The 18,158-nt window shown below is 48.1% G+C and overlaps 1 protein-coding gene across 4 annotated transcripts in view; it reads left to right on the forward strand.

Moving 5' to 3' along the window:
- The window catches only part of LOC149865286 (uncharacterized), a 47,994-nt gene that overhangs the window by 17,537 nt on the left and 12,299 nt on the right, over window positions 1-18,158 (forward strand). For 3 of the 4 annotated variants that reach the window (XM_090041282.1, XM_090041278.1, XM_090041281.1), the window contains 4 exons: window positions 5,562-5,716; window positions 6,942-7,016; window positions 10,465-10,599; window positions 13,227-13,375. In XM_090041282.1, the coding sequence (XP_089897408.1) occupies window positions 5,562-5,716; window positions 6,942-7,016; window positions 10,465-10,599; window positions 13,227-13,375 (514 nt within the window). The remainder of the gene's footprint in view (window positions 1-5,561; window positions 5,717-6,941; window positions 7,017-10,464; window positions 10,600-13,226; window positions 13,376-18,158) is intronic. The other variant, XM_090041280.1, reaches the window with a different exon arrangement.

The raw sequence follows: 18,158 nt of genomic DNA on the forward strand, positions 1-18,158 counted from the left end.
ACGTGGCTCTCCTCTGGACTCTCTCCACATCCTTTTTGAATTGTGGAGCCCAAAACTGGACACAGTACTTCAGCTGTGGCTTCACCAAGGCCGAGTAGAATGGGAGAATGACATCCCGGGATTTGCTTGAGAAGCATCTATGGATGCAAGCCAGAGTTTTGCTCGCTTTACTAGCTGCAGCATCACATTGCAGGCTCATGTTCATCTTGTGGTCAAGCATGACCCCCAAGTCCCTTTCATCTGAAGTGCTAGCCAGTGTGGCACTGTCGAGCCTATAAATGTGCTAAGATAAGATCCAGGAAGAGACTATAGTTCCCCTATAGAGGAAGACAATCCCTCCCTGCCCCCAGGCCATACCAGTCTGACCATGGAGTAGAATTCCTTCCTGACTCTGAGTGGAGGGGCAAGACCTCCTAGGCAAGACCCTCTGGGTTTAAGTGCCAGCAGGAGCATTTGCACGGCCTGGACTGCAGCCAAGACCCAATGCCTTTGAGGAAGTCTCAGAAAACAAACAAACAAACCCTGATGCACATAGCAGTAGGAGGAGAAAAAAAATCCCTCCCAGCTTTAGCCACACTTCTTCAATAAAGCTGAAGGTCTTCAAAATGGTACACGTGGCAAGCAGCAAGTTATTCAGTAGAACATAGAGCCATGGTGACCAGCCGTCACTGTGTGACATGCAAGTCCCAGGTGCTCGGTAAAGGGAGATGTTGGATTGAAGGCAGCAGGGCTCAAGCCTCCAGCACGATGGAGTAGAGCAGGGGCAGGACACTGCTACAAGAGGAGATGTCACTTCCAAGAGACAAGTTAACCCTTCCCTTTCCCTGGAGTCCCTGCTGAATTTAAGGCTTTGGAATTGCACTCACTGTATAAAACTTGGGGGGTGGTTAGGGAAGGGTTTTATAGATTGTAAGGCTGGAAGGGACCTTGGAAGATCATTGGGTCCAGCCCCCTGCACCAAGCAGGAAAGATAACTCGGGGTCAGGTGACCCCAGCAAGGTGACTGTCCAGTCTCCTATTGAAGATTTCCAGGGTAGGTGATTGCACCACGTCTGGAGGGAGCTTATTCCACAGCCTGGACACTCTGACTGTGAAGAATTTTTTCCTAATGTTGAGCCTGAATCAATCTTCCAGGAGCTTGTGGCCATTACTCCTGGTTTTCCCCTTGGGTACCCTGGGGAACAGTTGCTCACTGAGCCCTTGATGTACTCCCTTAGGGTAGCGGTAAGCTGCTACCAGGTCCCCTCTCAGCCTCCTCTGCCTCAGGCTGAAGCATCCCATATCCCTCAGCTTGTCCTTGTATGGCTTGTCTTTTAAGGCTGATCATATTTGTGGCACTTCTCTGGACTCTCTCAAGCTTGCTCATGTCCTTGTTGAAGTGTGGTGCCCAGACCTGGACGCAGTTCTCCAGCCGTGGTCTCACCAGTGCTGAGTAGAGCAGAAGAGTCACCTTCTTGGTTTTGCTGGACATGTATCGATTGATGCACCCCAGAGTATTATTTGCCGTACTGGCTACAGCATCGTACTGCCGGCTTATATTCATACTGGGGCCTATTATTACCCCCAGGTCCCTTTCATTTGTGGTGCTGGTCAGTTTGGTGCTGCCAAGCCTGTAGGTGTGGTGGGGGTTGCTCATCCCAAGGTGGAGCGCTTTACATTTCTCGACGTTGAATTTCATCAGATTCTGATCCGCTCAGGTTGCCAGCCTGTCCAGGTCTGCCAGCCTGTCCAGGTCTGCCTGTATCTGTAGCCTATCTTCAATCGTGACCACGCTCCCCCAAAACTTGGTGTCATCCGCAAACTTGGCCAGTGAGCTCTTCACCCCCACATCCAAATTGTTTATAAAGGTGTTGAAAAGTACTGGACAGAGCACCAACCCCTGCGTGACACCCCTGCCTACTTCTCATGAGGATGACACAGATCCATTCACTACGACTCTCTGGGTCTTATCCTGCGGTCAGTTTCTCACCCACCTGACTGTCTCGGAGTTAAGCCCACAATCCTCCAATTTTCTCATGAGAACGTTGTGCGATACTAAATCAAAGGCCTTTTGGAAGTCAAGGTATCCCATGTCAACCTGCTCTCTCATATCCAGGTGACAAGTTACCTGGTCATAGAAGGAGATGAGGTTGGTAAGGCAAGACCTGCCTGTGATGAAGCCATGTTGGCCATCATTCAGAATCCTACCTTCTGCAAGCTTATTGCAGATAGACTCCTTGATGAACTTTTCTAGGATTTTCCCTAGGGTGGAAGTTAGGGTGATTGGCTTATAGTTACCCAGGTACTCCCTCCTGCCTTTCTTCTGGATGGGCACAACATTGGCCCTCTTCCAGTACTCAGGGACTTCTCCAAAGAGCCACAAGTTGTGGAAGAGTTTTGCCAGGGGTTCTGCAATGACTTCAGCCAGCTCCTTCAGCACTCTAGGTTAATCTAACTCCTGGCAATGACAGCCCCCCTTGCAGCATGTTCTGCTCCCACTTCACTCCTCAAGCCCTCTGTCTCCTTTCCAGTGCCCCAGGAAGCAAATTCCATCAGGTATGGCTCTGGGAGGCAGGGATCAGAGGGACATTTGTCAAGGGGACAGGGTTTAATTTATGGCATGCCTGCCAGAAAGCTTGGCCACCAGTGACCTAGATGTAAAAGCTTAGTGGATGTAAGCATTTGGAAACAAAAGGTACCTCTTTTGAGGCAGACCCAAACCAGTAAGACCAGCCTAGAACATCCCAGTTTACAGAAAGACCTGGGATGTGGAGTTGCAAGTTCAGTAACAAAGCTTTTTAATCCCTCTGTGGAACCAGGGGGTAATATGTGTGCCTTGAAAAAATGTATGACCTGTTTTTAAGAAAGAGGAAGAAATGCAATCAAGGTAACTGCATATCCTTTAGTCTGACCTCAATAACGTGTGACGCTTTCTAATACATATCGGAGGAAAGAGCAAATAAGACATGGAGATAAATGGAAAATTGGATAAAATTCAACACGGATTTACAAAAGGTAGACTGTGCCAGAGTAACCCAATATCTTTCTTTGATGAGATAAATTATTTTTCTGGACCAGGGAAATGGGATAGATCTAATCTGTTTGGGCTTTAATAATGTAGTTGATATAGTGCCACATGTTGTTAGGCAAGATGGATGAGTTGGAGATTAGTCCAGGAACTGTAAGATGGCTGAGGATCTGGCTAAATAGGATGTGAGGTTGTACTGAAGGGGTGAAATAGCAGGTTGAGAGGGGTTACTAATGGATTTTGTCAAGGGTAAGTCTTGGGACTGAGCTGATTTCATATTTTCACTAACAGCCTTAACAAAAAGTAGGAGAGTACTAATGAACTTTGCAAATGTCAGATGGTTGGACGACAGTGTGGACATAGAGACAGATCAGAATATCCTACAGGAGGAATAGGATGCCTGGATCATAGGAACATAGGGCTGGATGGGACCTCATGAGGGCTTTAATAACATTTGGGCTCACGAGGTCCCATCTTGTTCAACCCTATGCCCGAAGTTGGATCATCTGTGATTAAACCATCTCAGTCAAGTGTCCGTCTAACCTGCTCTTGAAAATTTCTAGGGATAGCAATTCCACAACTTCCAATGCTTGATCACCCTCAAAGTCAAAAAGTTCCTCCTAATCTTCAACCTTAATTTCTTTTGCTGCAGCTTGAGGCCATTGCTATTAGTCCTGTCTCCTGCATCCACAGAGAGTAGTCTTTTTACATCCTCTCTATAATCACACCTCAGTCTTTTCTTCTCTAGACTAAATTGCCCTAGTTCTTTCAGCCTTTCCTCATAAGTCTTGTTTCTTAGGCCTCTAATCATTCTTGTTGTTCAGCACTGGACTCTTTCCAATCTGTCTCCTTCCTTCCCCTAGATAGAGCACTCTAGGTGAGGCCTCCCCAGTGCCAAATAGCATGGAAGTGGCATTCTCTCCATTTGCAAGCAACATTGCTGTTACAACAACCCAGGATGCTGTTTGCTTTTTTCCAACAAGAGCACACTGTTGGCTCATTCAGCTCCTGGTTTACTCTAACCCCCAGTTCCCTGTCTTCAGTATGGCAGCTCATGGGGTCACTCCCCAGTCTGTATTTGTGTGGAGGACCGGTGTAACAGAAATGGGATGAAATGTAATGGAACAAAGTGAAAGTCATGCACTTGGAGACAGAGGTGGCACAAGTGACAGCAGCAGGGCTAGCGGTAGAGGCAGAGGTGGCATAAGCAGTGGACCAAGAGGCTGCAGGGCAAATGGCATTGGGCCACGGTGAGACAGGCCAAGCCCTTTCTGGCCCCCCTACCACAGATGGCCATGGCTAGTGGGGGCTGTACCTCTGGATTCTGCAGCAGGTTCCATTAGCCCAGCGCCTGCATTCCCTGGTTTGCCAAGATCCCCGTCAACTAGAGGGAACAACTCCATGGGCCAGGTCTGGCCCACAGACCATACGATTGGCACCCCTGGTTTACACCATTAGAGAAAGCCCTGGAGAGGCCTCCTGGAACACCATGCTGGTCCCTTGTGTTCAGGGGGATGCTTTCAAATTGTGACGAGCACAAAGGAAAGTTAATAGAGGGCCCAGGCAACCGACAGCCTCTCCTTCAGGAGAACTAAGGGAATTTGACATGTGTGCCTAACAAAACAAAGGCATAAAGCGGGGTGATGGCTCGCTGTACCTAACTCAGGGAGGTAACCCCCCCTAGGGAGAGAGCAGAGAGATTTGAGGTGACAGAGTGGTGGCACCAGAACAGACGGGTCTGAAATGGCCATGGATAGATTTAAACTGGACATCAGAAGAAGTTTGGAACAGACTTTCAATAGGAAACTTGGGGGCAAGAAGCCTGAATGGTGATAAGATTAGGAGAGGGACAGTGAAGTTGCCAGTGATAGCAGGGACTGGACTTCCTGGCCCAGAGGGGCCCTTCCTCCAGGGAATACTGATGCTCACTCAGCACTACCACCATACAGCAGACTTCCTTAGTGCAGGCATGTAATGTAGGGGTGCTCAACCTTCTGGCCTCACAGGGGCCAGCCTGCGGGACACATTCCATAAAGCATCAGTCCGCAGGCACTATCTAGTGGTCCAGCCTGACCCCACATGCTGGTTCTGGCCACATGCCAACATGATCTACATGTCTGGCCCAGAGATCTGGACATTTGGCAGCTGATGAGCGACACTTAAAGCTGCCACAACTCCTCCAGCAACAAATTTCCAGACCTGTGAGAAGACCCGTGGGCTGGATCTGGCTGGAGGTTGAGCACCACTGATGTAATGGAAACATCAGGCACAAAACCTGGAAAGTGTCTCGCTCAAGAGACATCTGATGCTGATGCTCCACATGGCTGATACGTGGCCAAGTCACATAATTTTCTACATGGCAACAAAATCAAGACAACTCATTTTTTCCCAGTTCAAATACTTTTTAAATTTGTGCAGAAGACCATCTCTGTTGCAAGTTCCCTGCCTGAGACAGTGATGTTAGAAATAACTTGGGTCTGGCTTTTAACAACGGCAGAACTTCAGCTGTGGGCACATGGGTTATTTTTTGCCTCTTAACTTTTAATTCTTTCAGAGCCTGGACAGATATTTCGTCCCCTCACTCACAAGCGATTACGACATTGTCTGACTCTGAGAGGAAGCTTCAGCTTCAGGCACCAAGAAAAAAGCAAGTAAGCAGGAAGGAAGTCCAGAACCCTCCATTTGAGGACTTTACAGAAGCTTTGAGAGGTAATGCCCCTAGAACCGTCCTGAAAAATCAGACCACGGGATGGCGTTTGGCTTTTGTATGAGGTCATAATGATTCTGCCTCAAGCAGAAGATTGGACTAGGAGACATTCTGTGATTCTGCTTCGTCTGTGTGAACAGGTTTATGAGCTGTCAGTTGTAGCCTGATTGATTTCTGGTCTGTGACTGAGAGAATGGATCTCATGTTCTGTAGTCAGCCTTTAAAAACCTGCTGTCTTTCTTCACAAGGAAAGCTAAAGATCTGGGTAGGATGTTTGTAGTCCTGCATCTCACTTAGCTTTCAGCAAAGCTCAGCATGGAAGTCCTGTGTTGTCCTGTCTGTAGGGCTGAGGGCTCTGCCTCAGCTCAGGTCTCTTCCATGCCCTCCATCTTCCAAAACCTTTGCTGAGGGGTTGGGTCTCTCATGAGCTGGCTTCTTTAAAGACGAGAACAGTTTTTTTTTCTGATTGATCAGTGACTTTTGCCAGCTCCTCAGTAGCCTGTGGGACAGCGTGGAGCATGTGGCACTGACAAATGACGTCCACCTCAGGCACAAATGGGAAATTCAGCTGCTTCATTGCAGCACTAGATGGTTGTGATGCTCTTATCTGGGTGCATATTCTTCTGTACTCCTCAACCCCTGTGTTTAGTGCAGTTCAGCAGGACTGGCAGGGTTGGATGCTCCAAACACAATCTCAGCAGTAAAATAGCAGATTTGTGATGAGGAGCATTGGGATTCATAGAGGAAAGTGAGATTGCAAGCAAGGTAGGTTAGGTTGGATATTAGGAAAAAACTCTCTCACTAGGAGAGTGGTGAAGCACTGGAACAGGTTACCCAGAGAGGTGGTGGACTCTCCATCCTTGGAAGTTTTTAAGGCCTAACTAGACAAAGCCTTGGCTGGGTGATGTAGTTGGGGCTGGTCTTGTTTTGAGTAGGGGGTTGGACTGGATGTGACCTCCTGAGGTCCCTTCCAACCCTAGTTTTCTATGATTTTAGATAGCACTAGAACAGCCCAAGAGCTGCAGGCTGGAACAAAGGGGCTTTAAAAGAGTTGTCCACAGGGACAGGCCAGGATTGGAATGACTTCCTGATGTAGATGTCCTGTGTCTGTCAGATCCTGCTCTGCTCAGAGCCATCACTCCATCATCAGAAGACAGGAATTTGGGGTCTGCATTTTTTCAAGTATTATTTTTTCATAGTGGTTGTTTCTTTTTTAATGTCCCTTAGATCCAGACTTCCAGCAGGCTCTGAAGAACCCTAGGGCTTGTGTTTACCACACCAGCTTGACAGAATATGCTCAAGGTAAAAGCAAATAACTAAATAAAAAAACCAAGAAAACCAGATCAAACACCAATGCTTTCCTAGACCTTCCCAGTCACCTAACAGGCAGTTCTCCTCAAAGTCCTTCTACTAGGCCCTCCCCCTTGTCTCACATGCTTTATCATGTTCTGGCTTGAAAGTACTGCAGTTGTTTTGGTGGCCCCTGTTGCAGAAGCATGTCCAAATTAGAGACTAACTGGGCACATCTACGTGAGACTTTGACTGCACAATAGCTGAATAATACTCTGGTTATTGCATATTTATTTAGTACTTGATTGTATGAGTACTAAATAAATGCGCAGTAACCACTGTGCAGTAGTGTCTCATGTAGATCCTCCCACTGAACCTCTAAGCTCAAGTTGGCCCACTGCTGTCATTAAAGCCATTCTGGAGCAAGGGGAGTGTGTTTAGAGCTGAGGACATGCAGTGTTCAACAAGCATCACTACATCAGATTGGAAGGCTGGGCTAGAGAAAACAGAATGAAGTCCGATGCAGAAGAAAGAATAATCAAAAGCACCAATACAAAATGATGGGTAGCTGGCTGGGCGGCAGCTTTGGTGAGAGGGCTGTAGGTTGTAGCCGTGGTGGTCTAAGGACATAGGCAGACAAGGTTTGGATGAATCTGATATCTTTTACTAGACCAACTTAAATAGTTGGAAAACAATTTTTAAGCAAGCTTTTGGGTTCAAAAACCCTTTGCCAGGCTGAGGAAGTTTCAGCAGTCGGTGCCTGGATGGAATGAAAAGTAAAGAAGGCTTGTTTACTTTTCATTCCATCCAGGAAGAGAACACGCTGACTGCTGAAACTTCCTCAGCCTGATGAAGGCTGTAGCACTGGCAATACTCCTCTAGAGTATTATGTGCAGCTCTGGGGTTCATGTTTTAAGAAAGATGTGGAGAAGTTGAGAGGCAAGCTGTACAAGGAGAGGTAGAGAAAATAGGTGCAGTGTGGCGCCCAGAACTGGATGCAGTACTCCAGCTACGGCCTGACCTGTGCTGCATAGAGGGGGAGGATCACCTCCTTGGATCTGCTCGTGATGCATCTGTGGATGCATGACAAGGTGCAGTTGGCCTTCCACATTGGCGGCCCATGTTCATCTTGGAGTCTATAATGACTCCAAGATCCTTTTCCGCCTTTGCACTGACGAGAAGGGAGTTCCCCAGCCTGTAGGTCTGCTTCTGGTTCTTTCTCCCTAGGTGCAGCACCCTGCACTTGTCAGTGTTGAATCCCATCCTGTTCTCATCCGCCCACCCCTGCAACCTGTCTAGGTCTGATTGCAGCCTATTCCTCCCTTCTAGCGTGCCCACTTCTCCTCACATTTTAGTCATCTGTGAATTTGAACAAGGTGCTTTTCACCCCCTCGTCCCAAGTTGCTGATGAAGATATTGAACGGTGTGGGCCCAAGGACTGAGCCCTGGGGGACCCCACAGCCCTCCAGGTCAAAAATGACCCATCCACCACCACTCTCTGGGTGCGGCCCTCCAGCCAATTGGCGACACATCTGACTGTAGGTGTCGACACCACAATCTCCTGATTTTTTAACGAGAATGGGGTGAGAGCTGGTATCGAAGGCCTTCCGAAAGTCCAGAAAGGCTATGTCCATTGTGACACCTGCATCCAAGGATTTTGTGACCTGGTCATAGAAGGCCATCAGGTTGGTCTGACAGGGCCTGCCTCTAATGAACCCATATTGGGTGCCCCTAAGCATACACTCCCCTGCTTGCCCCTTGCAGATGTGCACCTGGATAATTTTCTCAAAGAGCTTCCCCAGGACTAAGGTAAGACTAACAGGCCTATAATTTCCTGGGTCCTCCTTCCTCCCTTTTTTGAAAATGGGGACCACATTAGCCCTTTTCCAGTCTTCTGGCACTACACCAGAGCACCACAAGTGCTCTTACAGCCGTGCCAGGGGTCCCACAGTGACTTCTGCAAATTCCCTCAGCATTCTGGGGTGGAGATTATCAGGACCTGCTGATTTGAACACATCCAGTCCCACCAGAAGTTCCCTGACTAGGTCCTCTCTGACCCTGGGCCTGGCTGTGCCTCCCTTGGGACCATCAGGGATCCTGGTTGGGGGGATGACCTGGTCCCTGTTTAGAAAAATGGAGGCAAAGAAATTGTTAAAGAGGTTAGCTTTGTCATCTGGTGAGACCACCAGATCTCCTAATGTGTCCTGCAGAGGTCCCAAGTTACCTGGAACCTTCTTTTTACCCCCTTTATATTTAAAAAAGGATTTCTTGTTATCCTTGATCCGGGTTGCTAGTCCCAGTTCCATCTCCGCCTTGACCTTCCTAACAGCCCCCCCACAATCCCGAGCAACGGAAGTATAGTCTATGATTCTTTCTCTGAAATGTGCCTGATATCCATCAGATGTAAATAAGGCCATTTGGAGGGGAGGAAGAATGAGTATTCCTGCCTTCTCTGAGATCCACTGAACTCAAGAGTTTTGGGTGGATGAATACTGACTGCCTGTTGCCTCCTATCTCACCACTTGAACTTTTTAGAAATATGAATGGGTAGCTTGCAAAATGGCAAATACAATGCAGTACCCTCTGAGTTTTCTAGCCGCATCTCACTTTCCAAACGACAGCATAGTGACCCTTCCCCAGCTGTCTCTCATGGGTAAGCAGCTAGTCACCTGAGACAGGAAAACAGATTTGAAACAGAGAACCAGATTGCATTGTGTGTGGGCTGGGGACTTTTTCTGGGTAAGACAAATAGAAAGGGACATGCATCGGTGAATGAATCAAAGCTGAAGAGGAGTCAGGGAAGATATGTGAGTTAATTAATGAATGTTGTTAGTGCCCCTTAGGATCTATAGCTCAGGCACACTAGAGAGATGCCCAACCCTCTTTAGTGCTCTGAGTGGCAACTCACAGTTCCAGAGAGGCTCACAAACCAGTTGGAAGCAATTCAGAGAAGTACAGAAAGACTGATGGAGGGACTGGAGGATATGAGATGAAGGAAGCAGCTAGGTAAGATCTAGATTTGTAGAACTTCTCCAGGAAGCTTCCAAGGAGCAGTGGGTAGAGATGGAAACACACTTCTAAAAGTACCTGTGACATGTAGAGAAGAAAGACTCCCAGTAAGAGGAATGGCAAGTGTCTTCTGATTCTGGAAGGAGGAGCAGGCTGCTGCAGTTCACACTGGCTGATATTCAGACAATCATCTAGCACCCAGAGGCTGTTGGTTTACTGTCCAACCCCTCCTTCTGTGTGGAGACCGTATCCTGGTTTGGTAGGAGCTGCTCTAGATAGTCTTTGGTTCAGCTTGTGCTAACTCTTTTTTTCTTTTTTTTTTTTGGACACCTATTTCACCCCTGCAATAGTGGATTCACTCAAGTAGGCCTAAGCCTTCCATGTGTATCCATGATGTCTGTCTATTGCCTCCACTGCTAAAAGAGAGCCTGTACTCTTTACTCTCCACCAGGAGATCCACCACCATCCCCTAAGTTGGCTGTAACACCCACTGAAACCACACAGGAGCAGAACAACTTGAAGGCACAGCCTGAAGCCAATACACAGAGCCACCTGCAGCACCTCAGCAAGAGCACGCAGACAGAAGGTAACATAGTTTAGCAGCCTTTAGATGCAATCACTGAAGGGGAGAACATTGTGTTTCCAGGTGGCTTTGGCCCTTTGTGATTTGTATAGCAAAGGGCCTGGAAACTAGGATCCTGCAAGCAGCTCATGACTCAGTGGCTGACTGCAGGAGTTGTAACAGGGCACTGCACTGCTCTGTGCCTCACTGCCCTGGATCAGTCATAAGAGAAGAATAATGACGCTGACTAAAGTGCAAAGCATCCTCAGTCATAAGCAAGGATCATGCCTGTCTATGGGTTTGCCCAGCACATGGTACATTGCTGTGGGCTGGAGGAGTGTCTTACACACTGACATGCTGAGAAATATTATCTCAGTGCCTGGTCTGTCTTGTGGAGCTTACAGACAAAACAGTTCACCCCTGAGATGCTGCAAGCAACTAGAGGAGTTTTTGATGCTGTAGCAACCAGCAACCTGTTTCCTGAGGGGGATTTAGGGAGATGCTGTTTGGGAACGCCAGGTAGCATGAATGATTTCGGTCAGTCTGGACACTAGAGGAGCAGGGGGAGAAGCACAGGGTAGATCCATGTTTGGCAGCCTCAATAAAGAATCCTCTTCATACTGGTTACAGCCCACCTCTGTCCTTTCACTATGGCAAGGAGCTCTATATACAGTGTGTGACAGCACATTTTGGGCTGATTTTGTCAAGAGAAATGAATGCTCAGAACAGAAGAACATAAGCAGTGCTATACTAGGTTAGACCAGTGATCCTTCTAACCCAGTATTTTATCTCCCCCAGGGGCAGGACTGGATGCTTTAGAGGGAGAGCACTGAATCAGATATATCTAGAGTGATCTGTTCCCTATTCATTATCCTCCTTGGTATCTATTATTACTGGTGTAGAGTTGCCAGAGGAAACATCTCCAACAGTTCTGTTCAGCAACCCTTAATAGATCTGTCATCCATGAATTTCTCTCATCCCTTTTTTGCACCTGGTTATGCTGTCTGCCTCTGGCACCTTCTATGGCAGTGAATTCCATAAATTAACTATGCACTGCAAAAAAAACCAAACTTTTTCTTGTAAGTTTTAAACCTGTCTCCTATCCTGGTTCTAGTATACTGGGACTGGGTGAGAAACAATTCCCTGTTCACATGGTCCAAACCCTTCACAATTTCACAGACCTCTATCATATCCCTTGCCTTTTGCCTTCTCCTTTCCAAATGGAAGAGCCCCAGTCTTTTTTTGCCTCTCCTGTTGGTCTGGCAGCTGCTCCACGCCCATGATCATCTTCATTGCCTTTGGACCTTTTCCAATCTGACTCCACCCGTTTTGAGATGAGGGGACCAGAACTCCATACAGCATTCAAGATGGGGGTCCACCTTGGATTGCTGTAATATCACTTTGTTTTCCATTTTGTTTTCAGTCCCCTTTATGACACCCAATTTTTATTGGCTTTTTGGTCACCGCTGCCCACTGAGCCAATGTTTTTCAAGAACTGTTCCTCAGGATAATCCCATATGCAGGACGTCATTTTCCCGATGTACTCGGCCTTGGTGAGGCTGCAGCTGGAGTACTGCATCTAGTTCTGGGCACCACAATTCAAAAAGGATGTGGAGAAGCTTGAGAGGGTGCAGTGGAGAGCCATGTCCATGTTAAGAGGGCAGGAAAACAGACTTTATGATGAGAGGCTGAGAGCTATGGGGCTCTTTAGCCTGGAAAAGCGCAGGGGCGATCTGGTGGCCACCTATAAGTTTGTTAAGGGTGTGCACCAGGATCTGGGGGAACATTTGTTCACCAGAGCGCCCCAAGGGATGACAAGGTTGAATGGTCATAAATTACTGCGAGACCATTTCAGGCTGGACATAAGGAAGAATTTCTTTACTGTCCGAGCCCCCAAGGTCTGGAACAGCCTGCCATCGGAGGTGGTTCAAGCACCTACATTGAACACCTTCAAGAGCAAATTGGATGCTTATCTTGCTGGGATCCTGTGACCCCAGCTGACTTCCTGCCCCTAGGGCAGGGGGCTGGACTCGATGATCTTCCGAGGTCCCTTCCAGCCCTAATGTCTATGAAATCTATGAACAGATTCCCAAGACCTCAGGAGCTCCAGGCATAGGAAGCAGTGTGCATAAGCAAAGCAAAGGGAGTTGGATGGCTAGAGGCTTGGGTGAAAAAATGGGAGCAGAAAGGGAGGAGCAAGGAGTGTGTTGTTAGTACCTGAAGGATTGCTATTTGTCCCCTGTGTTCAGGTCAGGGCAGGTGCTTTAGCTAATGACACTCGGAGCTGTCTGCAGCTACTGAGTCCTTTACAGTGTGACAGCACGGCAGTCTAACCAGCCAATCAGGATGTGGTTTCAAGCAGCCTGTGTCCACAGGCAGCATCTGACAGATGGCGGTGACATCCAGAAGCATGGTGGTGGGTGTCTGGGAGATGCTGCTGTTCTCTGAACTGGTGGCTCTCTGTACCTGATTCCTAACCCAAGCTGTGGAAGATGCTGACAATTCTCCACTGCTTTTCTGTGTTGTCCCCAAAAAAGAGGAGAACAATGCCCACCGTGAGGCCTCCCTCCCAGGTTCAGACGTGGCAGGAGCAGCCTCTGAGGCTTCTCTCTGTTCCTTCTATTTGAGCGTTTGTCTTGAATCCTCCACAGAGCCGAGCCAGTCCCACTGCTTCCCAAGTGGTGGAGGGAACAAGAACAGCTTGGGGTTTGAGAAGAGGAACTCTCCCCTTCTGCGGGGAGGAGCAGGAAGGAAGTGGCCTGAGGGCTCTGAAGTGGAGCGCGAAGAGGAACTGAAAGAGGTAACGGATCTTGGATGCCTGCCTGTGTGCAGGCTGCGTGAGGCCTGGTGTGTCTCCACATGGCTGTTTCCGGTCAAGAATACAGCCCAAAGGCTCCATAACCCCATTTTCTTATGTATGCATGGGACAGTTCTTTTCCTGGTGCCCTGCTGTGCTTATCCACTATGGAACACAGTCTTCTGCTCTCTCAGCATCAAAGTCTGGCCAGTGCTACATACACACACGCACATCTGCTTACCTTTCTGGAGTGCACACATTACCTGTAGTGATGCACACGTATGGCCCGTGCTAATGGCAATTCTAACAGGCTGTGGTGTCTGCTTTTAGGCCGTGGTCATTCCAATCCCAACAAGATTGTGTCAGTTCATTATGTAGAGTCCAGTGGTTCTTGGAGTGGCATTTAAACTGTCGGTGGCCTGCTGAGCTACACCTGTCACAGCAGCAAAGCATTTTCCAGGCCTCAACAGCATTGCAGTCCAATGGAGGAGCCTTTATGTAGTCACAGTCCCATAACTCCACTCAGAAGGCAGCTTGCATCTAGTGCAGACTGTTCACAGCCTTTGCGAGCTGTTTTGGACCTTTTAGTTATTATTCTTACCAGCTTTTGATCAGCTGTTCCTGTTTTGCTCTTGTACATGAATCCCCGGGATGGACGCACTCTGCTGCTCTGCAGAGAAATGTGACAGAAACTCAAGTTGGGTGTGTTTGGTGTCAACTCAGCTGCAATCAGATGGGCACATGATGCTGAAATTGGCCGTGAGACTAAGTGCTCAGTATGCAACACCCCAGCCGCAAAGAGACCCAGAAATATGAAGGGTGATGAAGGTGAGGGTGTGAAGGAAAGCCACAGTTTGCTTAACACCACTTAACCTACTGGACACCAAGCTCTGTCCCTTCTTTCCTTTAGGTCACCGTTTACTGAGCAGGCTCAAGTCCATTTTGAGCAGAATTCTATGCCTCAAATGACTCTGAAATCCATGAATGGGGCTTTGTTCCTTCACAGTTTTCTTTAATTAGGGACCATTAGATCACTTTATGTGATCTTGTGTATGACAGAGGCTATAGGGTTTCATCCAGGAACTCCCATATAGAATCATAGAAAACCTCAGCTTCTGGGGCCCTCAAGAGATCATTTAGTGCAGTGGCTAAGCCTCTGGCTCATGGGCCAGATACGGCCCACAGAGCCCTCTCATCCAGCCCGCAGGGCTCCCCACAGCTTCAGAAATTTGGCAGCAGGGAAGTGGTGGCAGTATTAACTGTCACCACTTCCCCACTGCCAAATTTACAAGTGGTGCAGGCCAGATGATGTGGTGCTGCATAGAGGGCCAAAGCCAGGGCTGGGGCCAGGACTGTGGGTGTGATCTGGCATAGGGTATATGCACTGTGGCTGTATGCGGACCTGGGGCCATGTGCTGGGCTGGTCCCACATGCCAGATTGGGCCTCAAAATCAGAATAATAGAAAATTAGGGTTGGAAGGGACCTCAGGAGGTTGCATCTAGTCCAACCCCCTGCTCAAAGCAGGACCAGCCCCAGTTAGATTATCCCAGCCAAGGTTTTGTCTAGCTGGGTCTTAAAAACCACCAAGGATGGAGTTTCCACCACCTCTCTAGGTAACCTGTTGTAGTTACTGCTTTACTGCCCTCTTAGTTAGACAGTTTTCCTTAATATCTAACCTAAGCTTCCCGTGCTGCAGCTTGAGCCCATTGCTCCTTGTCCTGTCATCTGCCCCCACTGAGACCAGTCCAGCTCCATCCTCTTTGCAGCCCGCCTGCAGGGAGTTGAAGGCTGCTATTCTATCCCCTCGGTCTTCTCTTCTCCAGACTAAATCAACCCAGTTCCCTCAGTCTCTCCTCATAAGTCCTGTCCCCCAGCCCTCCAAACCATTTTTGTTGCCCTGCACTGGACTCTCTCCCACTTGCTCACATCCTTTCTGTAGTGGGGGACCCAATACTGGACACAGGACTCCAGAATTGGCCTCACCACTGCCAAATAGAGGGGAAGAACCTCTTCTCTCGATCAGCTGGAAACACTCCTACTAATGCAGCCTTCTTTGCAGCAAGGGCACACTGTTGGCTCATCTTCAGCATATATGAACTGAATTCAACTTGTATTCAGTTTATATCTCTGAATTGTTCCATGCTCACTGAAGCTTAGCTGTAAACCCAATATAAAAGTGCCTCCCTACTAGAAAACCTGATAGCTTTTAGGGAGGTTCAGCTTATCCTTGTGCTGACTATTCCACAGATTTCTTCTTTTTTACTCATAATTAATCCAAACCAGGATGTTGCTTTCAACACAGGTCCTCTGTTCTAAACAAATAGAGTGGAGAGATATAACTAAAGCATATGAGGGGGATTTTGAAGTGCTTCTGGCTTCCAGAAATGTTTGTCAGTCAATATAGTTCTCCTTAGGAAGAAGTTTAACCACTCAATTGCCTTTTCCTTTGTCTGAGGTTAGAGTGCACACCCTGTCTAGCTCTCTGTGGCCTTGAAGAGAGGCATCTTCTACCTAAAGCTTCCTGTGCAGTGGATTACCAGCCTGGTCCTTGCCAAATTCACCTGGAATCAGCTGCTTTTTGAAAACTGCAATGTTTTCTTTCAGCTTTCTCTCATTCAACTGACTTTGCCTAGAAGTCCCGTCCAAGTTCTGATCAGCAAGCTGCAGAGGATGGGGGACCAATCTCTTTTTCAAGGACTTTTGTCCTATGCTTCCCAAAGTCATTTCACAATATTCACATTCCTTTCCCTGTGTCATCCTGGGGTTCAGACTTGAGCAATCCAATTCCATTGTGCAGAGCTAAGTGATAGATGAAACTGTGCTGTAGTCAGTCTAGTCCCAAGAGGTGGACTTCAGGCAGTACATAATGCACTGGATCCAAACACAGCTGTGACAAACCCTAAGGCATTTCTAGGATGCATTAAGCAAGGGATCTATTTGCAGAGACAGGGAGCTGTTAATGCCATGGTGCAAAGCATTGGTAGGAGCTCTTTTGGGATCCTTGTAAAATGGTCACCTCTGGCCAAAAAAAGGTGAATTTAAACTGGAATAAGTGCAGAGAAGGTCTATTAGCATTCTCCATTCTTCTAATCCTCCTGTTTTATAAGGAGAGATGAAAAGATCTTGGCTTGTTTAGCACAGAGAAATGAAGGCAGGGGAAGGGATGTGATTACTCTTTTATATGTGCATTCAAGGAATAAACACCAGGGAGGAAGAATACATATTTAAGTCAAAGGACTTATAACAACAAATATCTTCAGGCTCGGAGTTAGAAGAAGGCTTGTAGCCATCAGAGGAGCCAAGGTCTGTAATGACCTGATGAACAACGTTGTGAGGGCAGAGCATGCAAAGTGTGTTAAAACGGACCTTGGGAAGTTCATGAAAGGAGCGACATGATAGGCACAATTCTGGGGTTAATAGTTAAATCTTGTGATTTGAGATTTAAGGCATCCAGCTCATTGATAACCTCTGCACAGGGGTCAACAGGAGACTCAGTCAGTGTGTCACAGGGGCACTCCGGTGCCCTGTTCCTAAGAAGGGAGAAGGCCAGCTGCCAATCTCCAGGGGCAGCTCAGGTGCCGGTTGCTGGGGCAACCAGGTTGGTCATGTGACCAGAAGGGGGCAGGGCTGGGCCTTTATAAACAGCCCAGGGGTGCCAGACAAGGGGCGCTGGTTGCGTGACAAGCCTGGGGGCGCCAGGCAGGGTGCAGAAAAGGACCTGATAACGTCCGGAAGAGCAGCGAGGCTTGGGGCGTGCTAAAGGGGAGGTAGGAGGCACGCATAGCCTATAGGGCTGGGGGTGCACCAGGTCACCCCATGCGGAACGGGGAATAGTACAAGCATAGGACAGTGTCCAGGGTGATAAGTAGCAGCCTCCCTTATAGAACCATATACCAACAAGACGTGGCAGGCGAGCAAACAGGGTGCTGGATCGCCCTAATTGGGCACGGCAGGGGGTGCTAGTGGGATCTCGGCTGCTCCTACACCCCGCTCCGTGACACTATGTTGCGTCACTTAGATGTGAGGGAGCAATCTGGTGGGGTGGAGGTTTTTGGCCCTGCTGTTGATGAAGGGCGGGATCTGCTGGCGCAGTCTGGAGATCAGCAAAGCGGCTCATAGTGAGATGCAATGTCTGGGCAGCAGGTGGAGGATGAGTGCTGGAGTGTTTTTTGCCTGGAGTTGGCTGCTTTATACCTCAGGTTCTCTTCAGGGACATGCTGTAATTCGGGTGACAGAGAAGTCTACAAGTTGGTTGTGCATGTTAGGAAAGATGGACCAGGTAGTTGTAACAGTCCCATCTGGACTGGATTTCCTTCCTTTGTTTATCTCCTTCCTCCTGAGCTTTTAATGTGCTTACAGTACTTGTTGCATGGTGTTTATGTTGTCTTTAATTACAATACAGTTAATTAATCTAATGCTTCTGGGTTTCTGCTGGCCTCCTGTAGGGCCAAGGAAGAATTTCTTTCTTCCTGTGAATGCATTACTTTGTCTCCCCACCTCCCTCTGAAGCACTGCAGATTCTGATCTTTAGCTGTGGCCAAATTGGGCAGGATGCACTGTGCTCCAACTGGTACTGAATAATGTCTGGCTGGTGAGTCTTACAGACTCAGGGTCAAACCAGTCATTAGATCTGGAGTCAGCTTTTTTTAGCACAACTGTGATTTTTTGCTTTCTTGTGTGCTGCAGGGCAGGTTTCCTTACTTGGGTCATGTGGGCATAAGAAGCTCCCTGCCATTGCAGTAGCCCAAGACATAGTTGTTGCCTTTGATCTCTCTTGCCCTCTTG

The sequence above is a fragment of the Crocodylus siamensis genome, chromosome 4 (assembly GCF_052110815.1).
Source record: "Crocodylus siamensis isolate JL-2025a chromosome 4, ASM5211081v1, whole genome shotgun sequence".
In the NCBI taxonomy this organism is placed as follows: domain Eukaryota; kingdom Metazoa; phylum Chordata; order Crocodylia; family Crocodylidae; genus Crocodylus; species Crocodylus siamensis.